This window comes from Uloborus diversus, chromosome 6 (genome assembly GCF_026930045.1).
Source record: "Uloborus diversus isolate 005 chromosome 6, Udiv.v.3.1, whole genome shotgun sequence".
Taxonomy (NCBI): Eukaryota; Metazoa; Arthropoda; class Arachnida; order Araneae; family Uloboridae; genus Uloborus; species Uloborus diversus.
The window spans coordinates 110,245,141-110,265,631 of NC_072736.1; the positions used below are offsets into that span (position 1 = coordinate 110,245,141).

The window sequence follows — 20,491 nt, forward strand, 5'->3', positions numbered from 1 at the left end:
TTTGTAGTACACTGACACTAGTTTCTAACGCGTTAAGGAATAAATAAATGCGCGTAAAGCAAGGTTTGCAAAACACCAGTAAAACATATTTTTGCCAAAACACCTCATCAACGTTAATAATCGTTATCAATGATACAAGTTATGAGTACATTTTCAGTCAGCACAAAAGGGGAAAATATATGCATTATCAACTATAATCTTTACTCACGTTAAACTGAATTACATCTGATAGACTATATCGGAAATATTTATGCACAATAACAATCCGCTTTTTACATAAAATAGTCTACTACCCGGCGTTGCCCGGGTGTTTATTAATGCAACATACCACTCAGATAAATATTTGGATGGATTCTATCCACATGGTCGTACAAGAATTACATCAATCCGTTTTCCAAGTACAAACCCTCAAAGAACTCAAATAACTTGTAAATCACTCATTTACTTTACGACGTGCACGGTCCTCCTCGAAAATGAAAGTTATGTCATGTGACGCGTATTTAACAATCAGGCTTGAACAAAAAAAAAAAAAAAACAGCAAAATTTTGCTGCAGATTACGGCAAAATAATCGAAAAGTAAACATTTTAAATCCCCTGATTACAGGAAAAGCCTCAAAATAAAAACAAGAATTTTACCTGTTCATATTCGAGAAAAAAAATGGCAACAGATCTTTCATCTCAATGATTTTCTTCACCCGCTATACATTTTAATAAAAGCATTGTTGCCGAAAGTTGAGATGAAGCACTGAATAATAATTTGAATGGAGGAAAGCCTTCGAAAAATAGGGATTTGATTTTGAAATCTAAGAGTCATAATTAATAGTTTTTAATTGATATCTCCGCTAATTATTATCAGAGGATTATGTTAAATAGCCAAACATGAAGACGGGAAGATGATGAATCCATCGATACCTGGTTCGATGGTCAGTTCACTGTCGTTCAGGAGAAGAAGCTTGGACATAGATAGATAGATAGATACTCAGATTTTATATGTATAAGATTGTGACAAGTTCCCAAACTTTCAAATCTGTCACTGCCCTTGCCTGGGTGCCCCCTCCTTAATATTGCAAAGCCCCCTCCCCCAAAAAAATGAAAAAAATACTCCTCAAAACACCGCTCCCTAAAAATTTCTATGGCGCAGTCTGCGCCATGACCCCCTTCCCCCTTGTGGGCACCCCGTACCCTTGATCTGTATTTATGCTGCCCCAGTACTTGGGGAATAGCTTATCATAGTTAGTGCAGAGAAGTAAAATTGTACAAAACTAATCACTAACCTGTATTCCATCACACTATTTAACAAAATATTGCTTTCCTTTCAACAAGCCTTACAGCCCATTCATATTTATCTCAATTAAAAAAATAAAATGTATGTAATTGTTTTTTTTTTTCAACCTTACCACTGTAAAATATGTAATGAGAATGTTCAATTTAAAAAAAAACGCAAATAACAATATAGAAAGACAACTCATTTATATTTAATGAACAAATTGACTAAGGATGGGAGAAAAAATTGAAATTTGTAATTCCAGCAGAAGAAACTTTTTTTTTTGGGGGGGGGGGGGGGCAAAAAATTTATAAAAATATGTAAAATAATTAGCAATTTCTATTCAAAATAAAGCATTTTAGGAGCCAATTTCCATAGATTACTGAAATTGAAATAAAGCACAAGCATTTTGAAAGAACTGTAGGATTGCAGGATGCACAAATTTATCTCATTAATATCATCTGGGTGACTAGTTTTATTTATTTAAAACTGGTTTAGATTAGCAATTGGGATATAAATATTGTACCATTTTTAAACCTGTACCTGTGAAAAGAGGAAACTACCTGCAATTTTTTAAAATGTTCTTTAGAATTGGAAAATAAAAAATGAATTTTAGAAAAAATAGTTTCCAAGTACACACTCTCATCTTCCAAACTTAGTTGGTGCAAAACTGGTGTTCATCTGAGTGTCCCAACCAACTACTGGCAAATAAACACTCCGAATCACAGGTGGGTAATGCAGTCGAATTTGCTGTAACAAGCCCTGATTTTACAAAATATTTGGTTGGTACAATATTAAGTTTATGGAAAATAGCTTGCGTTCAGCAATATTTTTGTGATTCATTCTTTCTTGAAAATCTATTTTTTTAGCATTCCAAAGTCAACTGAAAGTTAGGTATAACTCATAGAGCCTGAAAACAAGTGATAACGGGCATTCAAAAAAAAAAAAATCTTAAATAGTAGAAATGCACAAATATTGAAAATTAAATTTTATTGACGCCAATGTTATCAGATATTTACTTCTGAGAGTATTGTAGCTCAAGTTTGAGCAAATGCAGATGAAAATATAATGAAAGTAACAACAATAACAATAAATGTCAAGTTGAACTACCTTCAACAGAATCAATGACTTTTGATCGGCAGAAAAACTTCAAACATTTTTCAAACCAAGGGTGCACATGGCAATGTTTTTCAGGCCATGAGTATTCTCTGAAAAAAAAAAAGAAAAATGCAGACAATAAGCCAGTTCAAAGCAAACAAACCAAGCGCACAGAAATTTAAAAAAAAAGAAGAAAGCAATACAAAACAAGTGTGTACAAATTTTCATGTTTTTTTTTTTATTTATTATTTTAAGGAATCAGTTTTTAACAAGCACTTGATTATAATGATAAATATTGCAATCCCTTAAGCACACTCCACTGTAGTTTGTAGAATTAGTTATTGATAAATGAAGTTGAAATGAGCAATAAAATAGCTGGTGTACATGACTTGAATGCTCCCGTTCCAGTATATACAGGTTTGGTACTTTTAAAAAGAGTAGAGGGGAGGGGGATAGAACTAAGTATTTTTTTCTTATGAAGAGAGAATACTTCCGGGCTTGTTGGCCCTGGTCTAAATGAAAAAGAAGGAAGAAAGAAATTCATCTTTTTCATTTAGATCACAGCCAATAAGCCCGGAAATGTTCTCACTTCATATTGACACCAGCCGTGAAAGCCTTAAGCAGTTTTTAAGTATTTTTTTATTTCGAGCTTTTTTAATGTAAAGAAAATCAGATTATTTAACAATGGATGCATGATAAAAGTTTCTTTTCAAGAAGTTTCACACTTTAATGATTCAGTTGGGACTAGCACGTTTAGATTTTGATAAAAGCTGGATATTAATACTAAATCAATTGTCAGTTGCTTACCTTTAATATTAAATCATATTTTATCAACTCATAAACTAGGCATTGCCAGATTCACTTTATATTGCCACATATATGATTATCTGAAAAAATTAATTTGTTAAGCATGGTTCAATTTATGAAATATTTGTCAATTATGTTGCATGAAAAATATGCTCAAAATATTTTAATTTTCTGTATAGAATGGAGGATGGCCATTACAAAACTGAATGTTAAAAACCTTTATAGAGAATTAATCAAATATTCAAGGACATTGAAATACACAGATAAAAAATATTTTCTATACAGAGTTCGAAAAGAATTTGAAGAAAATAAAGGTTTGGAAACTCCTGAAGAAATAAGTTTTCAAGTACAAGTATGTTTCTTATTTTATTTAATCTGTTTTCTTAATTTTACTTGCATTCAAATTACTGACATATTTATATTCTTATAATGTTTAGAAAAAATATTATTGAAAATATAATTACAAACTTGTATCAATATGATAATACTGTAAAATAATCAGGGTTGGTAAAAAAAACGGTTTTTTTTTTTTCAAAAAAAACCAAAAAACACGTTTTTTTTTTTGGTTTAAACCAGGTTTTTTTTGGTTTAAACCGGGTTTTTTTTGGTTTAAATACTATTTGCGAGAAAAACAATTATTTTCGGTAGGTATTTAAGGTTCCATGTAATTAACAGTTATTCAATAGTCACATTATACCTAATATCTTGCTTAATTAAAGAGATAAGTACAAAATCTTGTAACTAAATTAAATAATTAAAATAGCTTTCTGCGGGGAAATATTGATTGAAATGTTTGACTTGATTAGCATATTAGTATGCATGTATATATAGACCCTTTATGATACGAAATACTTCAAGAAGTGGTTGTGATGCAGGTTAAGATAAAATATAATGAAGATCCAAGAAAAAAACTTTATAAAACCAACATAATATGAATAATTATCGAATAAAGGTAAAAGTTATATTTTTAAGCATAATCTTTTCAAAAGAACAATTTTCATATTTTTTCTTTCTGGTCTTACATAATGCTGATTTTTATATACACAATGTCGCAAATATTGAAGTAAAGCAAAATATACAACAGTACATGATTGAACAGTCAAAAAATCGATTGCTGTTGTACTGACAAAGTTTTAAAAAAAAGTGCTGCTCTATATTCCACTCCGTTCTCATTTTGGAAAAACTTGGAAAAGATATCGACTATCGCTAAAACAAAGAACCAAATCAAAAATACAAAAATTGGTGTAACATGGCTTAAATTACAGCTTATTTACTGGCATACATGTTGCATCCAGCATTGAAGTTAAAAAAATATTAAATGCAAACTCTTTAGAACAAATAAATGCAATAAATACAAAAAATAACTTTAAATTAAAACATTGTTTTGCCTCAAAGAACGAACCAACAGTTTTTTTTTTTTTTTTTTTTTTTGAAGTATCCAATTGCAATTTAAAAGGGAAGTGCAAAACTTGACACTGTACGAAGCATATATATGAAAATTTATTCTTCTATGACGAACGTTTTTGTATTATGTGAGGTACATACATAGGTTCACGCATAGAAACAAATGTCACGACAAAACTCATCAAAACTTATTCGAGGAAGATCAAAGGGCAATGTTTGGTTGCCTGCAACTTTACAGGCAAGAACGTGCAGACATCAAAGCTCATTTGGAGTTAATTAAAACATAAATTTATGTTGATATTTGAGTGATAAATTTTTAGAGGAGACAACACTATTTCCTTTTCATATTCATAGCATAAGGAAGTAAAGAGCACATGTCCTTCTGTGGTCCAAATAATTTTTTCGGATAATTCGAGTTTTCAGTAATCCGAGGTAGGGCAAGCCCCAATTACCTCAGATTTTTAAGACTCTACTGTATTTTGAATTCAAGAGAATAAAATATAAAGCTGCATTAGAGATTAAAAAAATACTTTACTAAGATACAAAATACAGCCTACAAAAATACATTATTGGGCTAACTCGCCTTTTGTTTAAAGAGTATGTACAGCTTTATAACTGTCCGGATGAAATCAAGTCTGGATAAATGAGGGTTTGCTGTAACAAACTATTTTTTAAAACTATTGGGATAATAAAAATGTTGGATGTAAAGGGAAATTATATTCGTTTTCATTTTAAGTTCATCTATAGACTAAATGTGCTGCTGTTGTGTTTAATGCATTATAAATATCTTTTCTTAATTTAAAGTGCCCTGATGAAATTATATATTTTTACATATTTAATGTTATTTCAGATGGCTCCAAAGAAAAAGAATTTTAAAAAAGGAACTCACGAAACTCTTCCAGATAAAAAAAATGTAAAACTGAACATTGAGACGAGTAAGAGCTCTGATACACATGAAAAATATGTTGCACCCTCCAAAGAAGAATTTCAAAAAAGTGGGAAATTGCCACTGAACAGCAACTGGGATAGATATGAAGAACCCAAACTCGATCCACATGCTGATAAAATGAGAGGAGATGATTTTGATGTTATGCTAAGTTATTCCGGTGGCTCCAATTCTCATTTGCAATTACAAGATGAAAAATATTGGGACGAAGAGCTTAAAGATGATAAAGATCATTTAGCCTTAGATTTTGACGCTTTGCAAGCTGCTTTAAAGTGCATACCATTTCAGGAGCTAGTTGGTTTACCGGACAATATTTTTGATGAAAGTCAGCTAACTAATCTTTATGATTGTGCCAATAAGGGGGTGTTGGCTTACAAAAATAGAATTTACCCTGAATTTAAAAAGGTGCAAAGCAAACTTCCAGAACTGGTGAAAAATCTAAACATTGTGGAAAATGCTGAAGAATCGGATGTTGAAGTAGTCCCTAGACGAAATTATGGAATTGAAGATAGTACTGAAAATTATATTGCATCTCTGACATCGAGTTTGTCTTTAAAGAGTTGGGGTAAAGATATTTCAAATGACACTAGCGCACAAACAATAGAAAATCCTCCTAAGCAGTCAGATGATTTAGATTTTCTTCTGTCTTTGAGTATTCCTTCTACTAGTGTTACTTCTGCACCTAATAGTGAAAAAGTAGTAGAAACACCTAAAACTACTAGTGTTGATGATTGGCTTAATAGCATACTTGATGATTAGTTTATTTATTTTGGGAAAGGTATGAATTTGTGGAAGAAAGAAATGTACAAATGTACTAAAGTTAATAAGTTGTTGGTTTTGAAATTTTGTTACCAATTGTTTTCTTTTGTAACAATGTTAAAATAAAAACATATTTGAAATGTCACAAGCTGAAACTTTTTGCATGTGTGTGTATTTTACTTATGCGGCTTCAGTGTGTGTGCCATGTTTTTTTTAATGAAATGGGTTTTGAAAAGGTTTGTTTCATTAATTTAAATGCAATGTACTAAAGATACTTATTTTAAGACATATTTTGTATTGTATTAATTTTCTAGTTTTTGAAGGAAATCAAGTAATACATAGTAATTAGTTTACTATCTTATTATTGTTATTGTTTGTACATACTTCATTTCACTAATATTATTATCATTGTTTTGTTTTTCAAGTCATTAAAAAGTTTCCTATAAAACAAGGTGTAAAATAATCATGATTTACTTTAATCAGGCTTTTAAATTTAAATCATATTTCTTTTAATCTTTAAAAGATATTAGAAACTTCACCTACTGATTTATTTACCTTTATAAATGTAACTCAACTTTTTTTTTACATTGACATTTTAAAGCATTATTTCATAATGTAATGCAAAACCAATTTTGATGCAAATGCATTTAATTCAAATCAAATTTAGTAATATTAGTACACTGTAAACAGAGTAACAAGTAGACAAAATGAGTAGTGTTTCATGAGATGAAAAACAAATTTGAATTGAAAAGAAATAAAAATTAAATCTTGTTCGACTAAATCAGATTTTTTTTTCTTTAAATCAGTTAAACCAAGACTTTAAAAAATAACTTCTTTTCATACATAATTATTTAAAATCACACTTACCTACTTTCTTGTAAAACTATATAAATTGCAGTATACTTATTTTCAAGTTCCCATTATTCCATATTCTACAAATATGTATGCAACATTGTAATAGGGCTCTTTTGTCAATATTTTTCTTCACAGTTCACCTGTTATGACACTACGCAAACAGGGAAAGTACCTTAAGGTAGCTTGATTGTTTTCATTTAAAACAAAATCTGGATAAAGGGGCTAGTGATAAGAAATATGGTGAATAACTTAAAAGGTACTATTAGATAGTAACTTTAAATTTGAACTGTCAGATTGTATGAGAAGAGACTGAGTAGATAAAAATGAACAAGTAAGGATAAATCTTTGGAGAGGGGGGGGGGATTTTAAATTGAAGCTCATTTTTTAAAACTAATAATTTAAGGGGGGGAACCAGTTTAGACGGGTCAAAAAATGTATTTTTTTTTTTTTTTTAATATCCTAAAATGTTAGTAGAACTATTCAAGAAAAGGTTGCAAAAATTTCAATTCAAAATTCCCTTTAGTTCCAATGCTATGAGCACTTAAAAAACTTCGAAAATGTTCACAGCAGTTTTATTTCAATGAAGTTTTTCTTGAAGCGACATTTTTTCAACTGGTGTGCATTCTAGCACAAAACGTTATAACGCAATCGTTCTGAAATTTTGTATGAATATTCTTTATTCAATTACACTCTATATGAACCTAATTCTGGGATGATATTATTATTAAAAAGATTTTTTTAATCCGGAAAAGGAGAACAAAATGGTAGAAAAACGTGAATTTTGTGATCAAACACCTCAAAAGCTTGAAATGTTTTATTTTTTTTTAATCGGAATAAGGTTCATATTCTAAGGAAATATGTTAACGATAAAAAAAATTTGTTACGATTACAGATAAAATTGTGACTTCAGGAATGCACACCAGCAACAAGCTCTGATAACGACCATCCATGGACATCAACTTCTAACTCTTCTATTTAAGGCAGAAATGAGTTGAATAAATGGCAAAGTGTACTTTAAAATATGAATAAAATATCCTTCAAGTTTGAACAAAGTCTGATTATTCCTTCCATGTTGAAAAAATTCTGAAAAACTAAAATTTATGCCTCCTAAACTGGTCCCCCCCCTCCCCGTAAGAGCAGCAAGTATTTATTTACTGGGCTGCAAGTTGTTGACTTCTGACCAGTGGCATATTTACCATGTTACAATTACTAGGAGATTCAAAAATGCACATGGAAACTGTTTAAGATAGGTAGTTCTGTGATAGACAAAGGGGTTTTAAAAATGTACTAGCTGCGTGCCCGGCGTTGCACGGGCTACCTAAAAAATGTAAGAGCAGTCCAGTTGATGCTTTTGTAGTACACTGACACTAGTTTCTAACGCGTTAAGGAATAAATAAATGCGCGTAAAGCAAGGTTTGCAAAACACCAGTAAAACATATTTTTGCCAAAACACCTCATCAACATTAATAATCGTTATCAATGATACAAGTTATGAGTACATTTTCAGTCAGCACAAAAGGGGAAAATATATGCATTATCAACTATAATCTTTACTCACGTTAAACTGAATTACATCTGATAGACTATATCGGAAATATTTATGCACAATAACAATCCGCTTTTTACATAAAATAGTCTACTACCCGGCGTTGCCCGGGTGTTTATTAATGCAACATACCACTCAGATAAATATTTGGATGGATTCTATCCACATGGTCGTACAAGAATTACATCAATCCGTTTTCCAAGTACAAACCCTCAAAGAACTCAAATAACTTGTAAATCACTCATTTACTTTACGACGTGCACGGTCCTCCTCGAAAATGAAAGTTATGTCATGTGACGCGTATTTAACAATCAGGCTTGAACAAAAAAAAAAAAAAAAAAAACAGCAAAATTTTGCTGCAGATTACGGCAAAATAATCGAAAAGTAAACATTTTAAATCCCCTGATTACAGGAAAAGCCTCAAAATAAAAACAAGAATTTTACCTGTTCATATTCGAGAAAAAAAATGGCAACAGATCTTTCATCTCAATGATTTTCTTCACCCGCTATACATTTTAATAAAAGCATTGTTGCCGAAAGTTGAGATGAAGCACTGAATAATAATTTGAATGGAGGAAAGCCTTCGAAAAATAGGGATTTGATTTTGAAATCTAAGAGTCATAATTAATAGTTTTTAATTGATATCTCCGCTAATTATTATCAGAGGATTATGTTAAATAGCCAAACATGAAGACGGGAAGATGATGAATCCATCGATACCTGGTTCGATGGTCAGTTCACTGTCGTTCAGGAGAAGAAGCTTGGACATAGATAGATAGATAGATACTCAGATTTTATATGTATAAGATTGTGACAAGTTCCCAAACTTTCAAATCTGTCACTGCCCTTGCCTGGGTGCCCCCTCCTTAATATTGCAAAGCCCCCTCCCCCAAAAAAATGAAAAAAATACTCCTCAAAACACCGCTCCCTAAAAATTTCTATGGCGCAGTCTGCGCCATGACCCCCTTCCCCCTTGTGGGCACCCCGTACCCTTGATCTGTATTTATGCTGCCCCAGTACTTGGGGAATAGCTTATCATAGTTAGTGCAGAGAAGTAAAATTGTACAAAACTAATCACTAACCTGTATTCCATCACACTATTTAACAAAATATTGCTTTCCTTTCAACAAGCCTTACAGCCCATTCATATTTATCTCAATTAAAAAAATAAAATGTATGTAATTGTTTTTTTTTTTCAACCTTACCACTGTAAAATATGTAATGAGAATGTTCAATTTAAAAAAAAACGCAAATAACAATATAGAAAGACAACTCATTTATATTTAATGAACAAATTGACTAAGGATGGGAGAAAAAATTGAAATTTGTAATTCCAGCAGAAGAAACTTTTTTTTTTGGGGGGGGGGGGGGGGGGGCAAAAAATTTATAAAAATATGTAAAATAATTAGCAATTTCTATTCAAAATAAAGCATTTTAGGAGCCAATTTCCATAGATTACTGAAATTGAAATAAAGCACAAGCATTTTGAAAGAACTGTAGGATTGCAGGATGCACAAATTTATCTCATTAATATCATCTGGGTGACTAGTTTTATTTATTTAAAACTGGTTTAGATTAGCAATTGGGATATAAATATTGTACCATTTTTAAACCTGTACCTGTGAAAAGAGGAAACTACCTGCAATTTTTTAAAATGTTCTTTAGAATTGGAAAATAAAAAATGAATTTTAGAAAAAATAGTTTCCAAGTACACACTCTCATCTTCCAAACTTAGTTGGTGCAAAACTGGTGTTCATCTGAGTGTCCCAACCAACTACTGGCAAATAAACACTCCGAATCACAGGTGGGTAATGCAGTCGAATTTGCTGTAACAAGCCCTGATTTTACAAAATATTTGGTTGGTACAATATTAAGTTTATGGAAAATAGCTTGCGTTCAGCAATATTTTTGTGATTCATTCTTTCTTGAAAATCTATTTTTTTAGCATTCCAAAGTCAACTGAAAGTTAGGTATAACTCATAGAGCCTGAAAACAAGTGATAACGGGCATTCAAAAAAAAAAAATCTTAAATAGTAGAAATGCACAAATATTGAAAATTAAATTTTATTGACGCCAATGTTATCAGATATTTACTTCTGAGAGTATTGTAGCTCAAGTTTGAGCAAATGCAGATGAAAATATAATGAAAGTAACAACAATAACAATAAATGTCAAGTTGAACTACCTTCAACAGAATCAATGACTTTTGATCGGCAGAAAAACTTCAAACATTTTTCAAACCAAGGGTGCACATGGCAATGTTTTTCAGGCCATGAGTATTCTCTGAAAAAAAAAAAGAAAAATGCAGACAATAAGCCAGTTCAAAGCAAACAAACCAAGCGCACAGAAATTTAAAAAAAAAGAAGAAAGCAATACAAAACAAGTGTGTACAAATTTTCATGTTTTTTTTTTTATTTATTATTTTAAGGAATCAGTTTTTAACAAGCACTTGATTATAATGATAAATATTGCAATCCCTTAAGCACACTCCACTGTAGTTTGTAGAATTAGTTATTGATAAATGAAGTTGAAATGAGCAATAAAATAGCTGGTGTACATGACTTGAATGCTCCCGTTCCAGTATATACAGGTTTGGTACTTTTAAAAAGAGTAGAGGGGAGGGGGATAGAACTAAGTATTTTTTTCTTATGAAGAGAGAATACTTCCGGGCTTGTTGGCCCTGGTCTAAATGAAAAAGAAGGAAGAAAGAAATTCATCTTTTTCATTTAGATCACAGCCAATAAGCCCGGAAATGTTCTCACTTCATATTGACACCAGCCGTGAAAGCCTTAAGCAGTTTTTAAGTATTTTTTTATTTCGAGCTTTTTTAATGTAAAGAAAATCAGATTATTTAACAATGGATGCATGATAAAAGTTTCTTTTCAAGAAGTTTCACACTTTAATGATTCAGTTGGGACTAGCACGTTTAGATTTTGATAAAAGCTGGATATTAATACTAAATCAATTGTCAGTTGCTTACCTTTAATATTAAATCATATTTTATCAACTCATAAACTAGGCATTGCCAGATTCACTTTATATTGCCACATATATGATTATCTGAAAAAATTAATTTGTTAAGCATGGTTCAATTTATGAAATATTTGTCAATTATGTTGCATGAAAAATATGCTCAAAATATTTTAATTTTCTGTATAGAATGGAGGATGGCCATTACAAAACTGAATGTTAAAAACCTTTATAGAGAATTAATCAAATATTCAAGGACATTGAAATACACAGATAAAAAATATTTTCTATACAGAGTTCGAAAAGAATTTGAAGAAAATAAAGGTTTGGAAACTCCTGAAGAAATAAGTTTTCAAGTACAAGTATGTTTCTTATTTTATTTAATCTGTTTTCTTAATTTTACTTGCATTCAAATTACTGACATATTTATATTCTTATAATGTTTAGAAAAAATATTATTGAAAATATAATTACAAACTTGTATCAATATGATAATACTGTAAAATAATCAGGGTTGGTAAAAAAAACGGTTTTTTTTTTTCAAAAAAAACCAAAAAACACGTTTTTTTTTGGTTTAAACCAGGTTTTTTTTTGGTTTAAACCGGGTTTTTTTTGATTTAAATACTATTTGCGAGAAAAACAATTATTTTCGGTAGGTATTTAAGGTTCCATGTAATTAACAGTTATTCAATAGTCACATTATACCTAATATCTTGCTTAATTAAAGAGATAAGTACAAAATCTTGTAACTAAATTAAATAATTAAAATAGCTTTCTGCGGGGAAATATTGATTGAAATGTTTGACTTGATTAGCATATTAGTATGCATGTATATATAGACCCTTTATGATACGAAATACTTCAAGAAGTGGTTGTGATGCAGGTTAAGATAAAATATAATGAAGATCCAAGAAAAAAACTTTATAAAACCAACATAATATGAATAATTATCGAATAAAGGTAAAAGTTATATTTTTAAGCATAATCTTTTCAAAAGAACAATTTTCATATTTTTTCTTTCTGGTCTTACATAATGCTGATTTTTATATACACAATGTCGCAAATATTGAAGTAAAGCAAAATATACAACAGTACATGATTGAACAGTCAAAAAATCGATTGCTGTTGTACTGACAAAGTTTTAAAAAAAAGTGCTGCTCTATATTCCACTCCGTTCTCATTTTGGAAAAACTTGGAAAAGATATCGACTATCGCTAAAACAAAGAACCAAATCAAAAATACAAAAATTGGTGTAACATGGCTTAAATTACAGCTTATTTACTGGCATACATGTTGCATCCAGCATTGAAGTTTAAAAAATATTAAATGCAAACTCTTTAGAACAAATAAATGTGTAGCAAATTCTATTTCAAGAATTTTTTTTGCCAAAAACGTTATATACGTGAAGTATAAACTTTTTTTTTTAATTTGATTCAAAAAATATTATTTGTGTTCACCTGCAGAACAAATCTTAATTTTTAGGTGCAAACAGTTAAGTTAGACTGTTGATTACCTTACAAGTCAATGTTAAAATTCCTGGAAAGTGCAAATAAATAGGCAAAAATGTCACACCCCTGCAATAGGAGTGAGCAATATATTGGATTGCATCTACAATAAAAGATTCAATCCTTAGTAAATCTTAACTAATCATGCATTAAGCATAATGATGGAAGTTGACTGAAATTTGCTTTATGGCACATATATGAAATAAAAAATATATTAATATTTTTTTTCGATTAAAGCTTGTAATACATTTTGAAGAAGCAACTTTGCAATTTTAGTATTTATCTCTGCAACTTAGCTAGGAACTTAGCATTAATGGAATTTTACATTTTTCAATATGTGTGGGAAAATCAATGTAAACCTGTAAAATGGATTTTTTTTTTGGCTTTAAAAAAAAACAATTGGTTTAAACCATGGTTTAAACCAACGTGGTTTAAACCAAACAACCCTGAAAAGAATGGGGGGTAAAAGGTTGAGAGGATGCTTGCATAAATAAATTATATACAATATTGAAATAGAAAAACAGGGACTACCGTTCCCTCGCCAACATTGTTGTTGTAAAACCGTATGATGTGATAGACTCAGTTAACCTGATTTTTACTTATAATGAACTACTTTTAGTTAGCTTGGTAGCTTAAATTTTAAATTTTACGTCTGAGAATGTTGACCTAACAACAACAAAAATTAAAAGTTCGCTTATTGCATGCACTAACTTTTCATTGGGTGAATTAAATATTTATAATTGTATTCTAGTGAAAAAATAATAATTTTTTAAATTAATAACTCAATAAATGTTTCTAAAAATATTTTTTATGTCGTTATGTAAGACAACTGCATGTAAAAATAGAATTCTTTCATGATCCCTCGTCAATGGCTGCAGTATGGTCCCAAAGCCTGGGACCATTCTAGTTGCCTCTTTGTTTATTTGTTTATGTGTATTTACAATTATATGCAAAAATGGCATTAGTGCAAAAATTGTAGATTAAAAAAAAAAAAAAAACTTGCATCATTTTTTGGAGACAAATCTAAATTCTGTGTATGAATTTCATCATGCTTTGCTTTTCTGAAATGTGAAATTTGTATTGGAAAAAAAAGTGTGTATATATAATATATACATATATACACACACTGCTTGAAATTGAAAATGTAACACCAAGAAGGAGTGAAATACACCGCGACTGCTAATTTACTGAATATACCTTGCCTGCGTTCAATCTTCGAGTTGAACCGAACCATTGCTTTGGTCACTCGTCTGGTCTGCTAATTCTATATTAGCTATCAGTTTGTTTCGCACTCTTGGCTTCCTAAAGAGGTTTCCATCTCCAGCTCAGACACTTTCCTATGCCGGGCTGATGAGTACTAATAAGCACGAAACTGCAGTCCTCGGCTGGAAATGACTGAGCTGGCGGTGTATTTCACGTATTTCTGCTTTAGCCCTGGCTAATGGGCGGTAATTTACTGAATATACCAAGAAGGAGTGTTCAGAAATTTATGCAAATATTAGAGTAGACGTACATCACTGAGTTATGTAAATGATGTGCAATGCGCAACTCCGACACATGTGAAGTAAGATACAAGGGAAGGAACTTGCAGAATGGGCAATATTTGTGTTGTTATTTCTGACTGGAGAATTATCGAAGAAATTTTGTTTTTGTCTTGGAGGATACGTGTAACAGGAGAGAATGCCAGGCCACCTTCAACGAAGGCACTTCCAGCAGATAGACGATTTTACGAGGGGTATGGTGATCAGACTGAGAAAGGGAGGTTGGTCCGTAGGTCAAATCGCAGCTGATAGCCACATGGATGTGAGCACAGTGCATTGGCTGTGCCGAAGATGGTTGGGACAACGAAATGTGGTAAGATGGGGGGTGCAGGGGCAGCCAGAGTGACATCAGAATGCGTGGATCGACGTATCCACCGACAAGCTGTAGCAGACCCACAAGTCACTTGTTCCTTGATTCTGCAACAAGTGCAAGATACCCTGAATGTTCCCGTGTCAACCAGAGCCATTTCCTGTCGTTTGGTCGCACGTTAGAGATGAGACGGGCTCAGCCCGGGCCTGGGCTCTAAAACCGAAAATATGTTTCGGGCTCGGGCTCAAGCACAGATATTCAATCGCCAATCTCCATACAGATTCAAAGCAAATAAACATTTCCCTACTGTGAGAAAATGAAAGGAACATTTAAATCAGTTCAATTAATGTCAAATTCCCCCCCCCCCAAAAAAAAAAAAAATTACGCTTATTTATAGTGTTTTTTTTCGATTATTATAGCAATATGTCATACAGTAATGCATTTGAAGTGGAGCACTTTAAGAAAATTTAGAAACGTCTGTTAATGAAGAACATTTGACGTATCATTTTTCATTAACAGAGAGATCATGTCAGATTGTAGAAGGCTTGGTTTTTGATACAAGAAAGTCTCCTTCGGGCTCGGATTTTGGTCCGAGAAAATATCACTGGGGCTTGGGCGGGCTTGGTTACAAATTTGCGGGCCCGGGCTCTCAAAAATGAGCCTGAACTCATCTCTATTGCACGTGGGCACGTGGTCTGCAATCACAGCGTCCACTAAGAAGACTGCAATTGACCCCACAACATAGACAGCAACGTTTAGTATGGTGTCGGACTAGAGCGACGTGGATGACAGAATGGCGAGATGTCGTGTACTCAGATGAATCTAGCTTCTGTTTATCCAATGATATTCGCCGCATATGTGTGTGGCGTCGAAGTGGAGACAGATCTAATCCGGCAGAACTGTGAAACGTCCCACCGCACGACAATGTGGCATAATGGTTTAGGGCCCAATTGGGTACAATTCCATATCACCTCTAGTTCGTATTCAGGGCACTATGACAGCCCAACTAGACTTGGATAATGTGCTGTGGCCGGTGGCAATCCCTTACCTTCAAGGGCTACCTAATGCAATTTTTCAGCAGGATAACGCCCAACCACACAGTGCTCGTGCTCGCATCTGCCAACATGCTCTCCAAGGCACACAGATGCTTCCCTGGCCACTATACTCTCCTGACCTGTCACCAATCGAACATTTGTGGGATGTGATTGGACGCCGTTTGCAGACTCTGTCCCTGCCTCCTTCAGAAGACGAAGTTCGCAAATGGTGGAAAGGGAATGGAGAGTCAGCCCTCTGGACACTATCTGAAACCTTATTGACCCTATGCCTAGACGTGTTTCTTTGTGTATCACTGTCCACAGTGGTCCTACCTCCTACTGAGCTGACGCCGTTCTCGCTCTGTATTATTTCGCGATCATTTTGAAATTAAGATCATTTATTATTCCTTGGCGTCTCTTTTTTCCAAATTTCATCACTTTCTGACCACTCCTTTTTGGTGTTGCATTTTCAATGTCGAGCAGTGTATATAAAATAAATTAATTCATTAAATGTTTGTAAAGTTACGCTTTGTGTGCTTTAGCTTTATTAAATTACGGTATTGTATTTTCAGAGGGGAAAAAATTTTCTGTCAAATAAGCGCCTTCTTTAAGATTTCTTTACGAAAACATACTCGGAATATATTATGTTGAAACTGCTTTTTAAACACCCAAGATCCATATGCTTGACCATCTTCAGGCAGAAGAGTATTATTGATTATTCAAAATTTCCTGTGATAAATGAAGCAGAGTTAGAAGAACAGTTTGTCAAGGGACATGGACCAGGAGGTTCTAATGTCAACAAGACAAGCAATTGTGTTTTGCTGAAACATGTTCCTTCAGGTAAGAACAATAACACATAATATTTTTTCATTTAAAATACTACAGTAGAATACCTCTTTACTGCAAATCTGTATAAAACACAATTCTCTAACTTTTCCGAAGTAAACAATTAGTTGTGCAGTTAAGAAATTTGTAATCTTTGCATTGCAAGCTTACAGCATTTCTAGCAAATTAAATTTTGAAGCAGTTTATCTTTTTACCTTGATTTAAAGCTTTTAAATGAAAATAATATTCACAATCTCAGTTAAAAAGCATTATTAGATTGTCTGAAAATGCAGCAGCTATACAAACTATACAGTTAGCAAAAGTCCGAAATTGCATCTTGTGTTTCACTATTAAGCATTTTTATTTGAGAAACATAATTAATTTGTGTAACTTGAGTTTTAATTATCACTTTATTTAAAATTGGTTCTAATATGCAAATATATTATTGTGTACCTCGTATACAGTAGAACCCCAATTAACTGAGGTTTCTGTAAATCGAGATGATAATGAGAAAAATCATACAAGTATTTGTTTTTTCATCAAATGTTAGTGAAATTGTAAATGAGGATTAGGATTCTAAGGATTCAAAGACTTTTAAGTTACACCGCAGGTGTCCAAGCTGTAACAAATGTTCTGAAATATTAAGAGCAGAGCAGAGATACAATGCCAATAGAATTTTTTTTTTGCTTGAAAATTTGCGCTATTGGGCAGCTATTCACAGAAATTCAGGACTTTTACAAAGAAAGGTAACAGACTTTTTAAAATTAATATGCATTTAATAAAATGAAAAATTTTCAATTTGAAAATAAAAATATTTCCTGGAAATTTAATTTTATTAAGAATGAATTTATTAATATTTAACTTTGCACTGTAAAAAAATTCAATCGACTTTTTAATACTTACTGCAAGTTATTTTCCTATTTCATTTCTTTTAAACTTTAAAACATTACTTTTTACATAATCATTTTCATCTTTTCAAAATATTATTCTATTATATTTTTAACTTGCTCATTTTAAAAATTTGCAGTCCTGGCAAGTTTTTATGAAGTTGCTATCAATCCCCCAAATCACCGCCACTGTATGTTATAGATTTCTGAATAGATAATTCTCAGTTGAAATAAATTTTAAAATTGTTTCTAATACACTTTTAATTGTGACTTTATCAGAATAAGAACATGCAATTTATCCTATTTTATCATTAAGTAAAATTCTTTTACTTTATTATAAAATTGTAGTCATAATATCACTTGCTGATTTATGTTTGTCTCTAATTATTAACCTCTATTGTTGTGTCTCATTAGGAATAGTAATCAGATGTCATGAATCAAGACTTCTGCAGAGAAACAGAGAACTTGCTCGAGAAATTCTTTTACAAAAATTAGATCACTTATTCAATGGGGACATGAGTGTTGCAGAGCAGAAGAAAAGAATTGCAAAAAATAAATTAATAAGTAAAGCAAATAAAAATGCAAAATTAAGAGAGTTGAAGAAAAAATTTATAGAAGAAAATCTCAAAAATGAAGAATCATAGTAAATGTAATTCAAAAGACTATCAGAAATGAGTTACAAGAAATAATGTGCCAGTATTTGTCATACACCTATGTTACAGCTGTCTTAAGATATTACATTATTGTATCTTCCTATATGCATTTACTTTTTTGAAATAGTTGTTAGGACAATCTCTCCAATAACATGGTACAACAATTCCTACAAAATACTGTGTAATACAAAACCATATTGTAAGAGATCTAAAGCTAAATAAATTAAAAAACTTTTTTTTTTACATGTAAGTAAATTGATTTATGTTAAAATTATAAAAATGTGTGTAATACAAAGTCAGGAGAAAAAAAAAAAAACCTTTTTATTTAATGTAACAATAATAAATGTCATCCTCATAATTTCTTACCACAATTGAACGATGAACAAGCATTTTTGTGGTTGAACAATATCACCTTCATCCTCTGAACCTTTTTTTTCCCCCAATTGAGTTGTTTGTGTTCTGTTTAATAAATATGTTAATTAAACTTGCATCCTACTTCCAAAAAATAATTGTAACTTTTATACTTCTGAGACAGCAAACATGATTGTGAATGGCAAGTAAACTGTTCAAGGCATTTTCTTCTATGATATCCAAATTTGATTATAAATGAAAAGCTACCATAGTCCATTCCTGTCAATATTTTAAGTTTAATTTAGTTTTTAACTGAAGCTCAATATTTAGTGGGTTCCCAATCCACAAACTAAGGTTCATTTTGCGGGCTGAGCACAGTCGACTCAGCCTTTCATCCCTTCAGTGGGTCTATAAAATGAGTACCAAGCGTGCTTGGGAAATAAACACTGAGGGGCGGGGGAGGAGGTTCCCTGTTTAGCTGACCACCAAACCAGAACATCTGCCTTGCAACCCAGAACCCTCAATCAAGAAAACGGAGATGGACATAGTAGGCTTTGGCCCCTATGGGCCATTGCAACACTGTTTTATTTTTAACTGTGTTAAATAAAAACTAGTGCTGCTGATCTTTAGTTTCACAAAAGTTTTTGCAGTTTTCGTACTGTAATATCAGTTTATACTGTATTATAAGACTTACTGCACTATCCAATTGTGTTAGTGAAATCATGCCAAGGTAGGAATGTCTTATCATAAATTTCATACATATAAAGAGTTCAAGAAATAATTCAAACAAATTTTTAAAAGTTATATAAAAGTAAAAATTTATTAGAAGATGAAGTACAAATGATAAAACAATTTAACACAAACTATAGTGCACATAAATTCATTCGTAATAACTAGTTTCAAAGTAATTGTAAAGCACCTTATATTTTTTTATTTAAAGGAACATCAAACAGTTAAAAAGAGATCAGTAATTTGTGATAACATTATATGAGGGCGTGAGAAACAAAGATGTAAGTGGACTATTTAAAGTTTCGAGTAAATCGCGTTTACAAATCAGATCCTAAGTTAGCTTTCATTAAAAAATTGCTTTAAATCATGATGTACAGCAGCACCTACTAGGGCTACTAGTACTATTTCTTGCCCCAAAGCAGAGGAGAGGCTTGCCTATCATTTGTACAGGTTAACTCCAAATTTTTAATTTTGTCACTTACATTCCTTTGCTTCTCACTGCCTCATATATACAGTTGCAGAAATCGGGTGGTCTACTCCACAAGCATCTAAATCAACATAAGATTTCAAAAGTAAACGAAGAATCTGACACCTGAGTACTTTAGACATTTGTGATGGCAATAACCTTATTAATGTTAATATAATTTAAAACAATTTCCATTTTAGACATTTTTAGATCTGATTTTCAACAAATATTTGTTGTGAACTAATAGTCAAACCAAATGCATCAGTATTAGACATTTTCCGCGTTCTATACTATTTTATGATCCCACGATACTTTTTACTCCTTTTTTAATGCTTACTTTTATCCATATCTGATTTTTAATGCTCAAACTTTTATCCATATGTGATTTTAAAGCATCATTTTGAATTTTAGGTTGTGTTGTGTTTATGTACAAATGTAGCTGAACATTAACATAAGTAATATGATTGATGTACTATTAAAAAACATCTCAAACATACAAGATTCTTTAGACATAGATTGCTTTAAAAATAAATTTTAAATA

At 31.6% G+C, this 20,491-nt stretch overlaps 2 protein-coding genes across 3 annotated transcripts in view; one reads left to right on the plus strand and one right to left on the minus strand.

Annotated features, from left to right (window-relative positions):
- Window positions 1-10,744: 10,744 nt before the first annotated feature.
- The window catches only part of LOC129223905 (synaptic vesicle membrane protein VAT-1 homolog), a 36,816-nt gene continuing 27,069 nt past the window's right edge, over window positions 10,745-20,491 (minus strand). For both annotated transcript variants that reach the window (XM_054858283.1, XM_054858282.1), the window contains one exon: window positions 10,745-10,962. In XM_054858283.1, the coding sequence (XP_054714258.1) occupies window positions 10,945-10,962 (18 nt within the window). In that variant the 3' untranslated portion in view covers window positions 10,745-10,944. The remainder of the gene's footprint in view (window positions 10,963-20,491) is intronic.
- On the plus strand, window positions 11,844-18,882 carry LOC129223907 (mitochondrial translation release factor in rescue-like). The gene is made up of 3 exons (XM_054858284.1): window positions 11,844-12,011; window positions 16,612-16,879; window positions 18,166-18,882. The coding sequence occupies exons 2-3, from the start codon at window positions 16,684-16,686 to the stop codon at window positions 18,393-18,395; spliced, it is 426 nt and encodes a 141-aa protein (XP_054714259.1). The 5' UTR covers window positions 11,844-12,011; window positions 16,612-16,683; the 3' UTR covers window positions 18,396-18,882.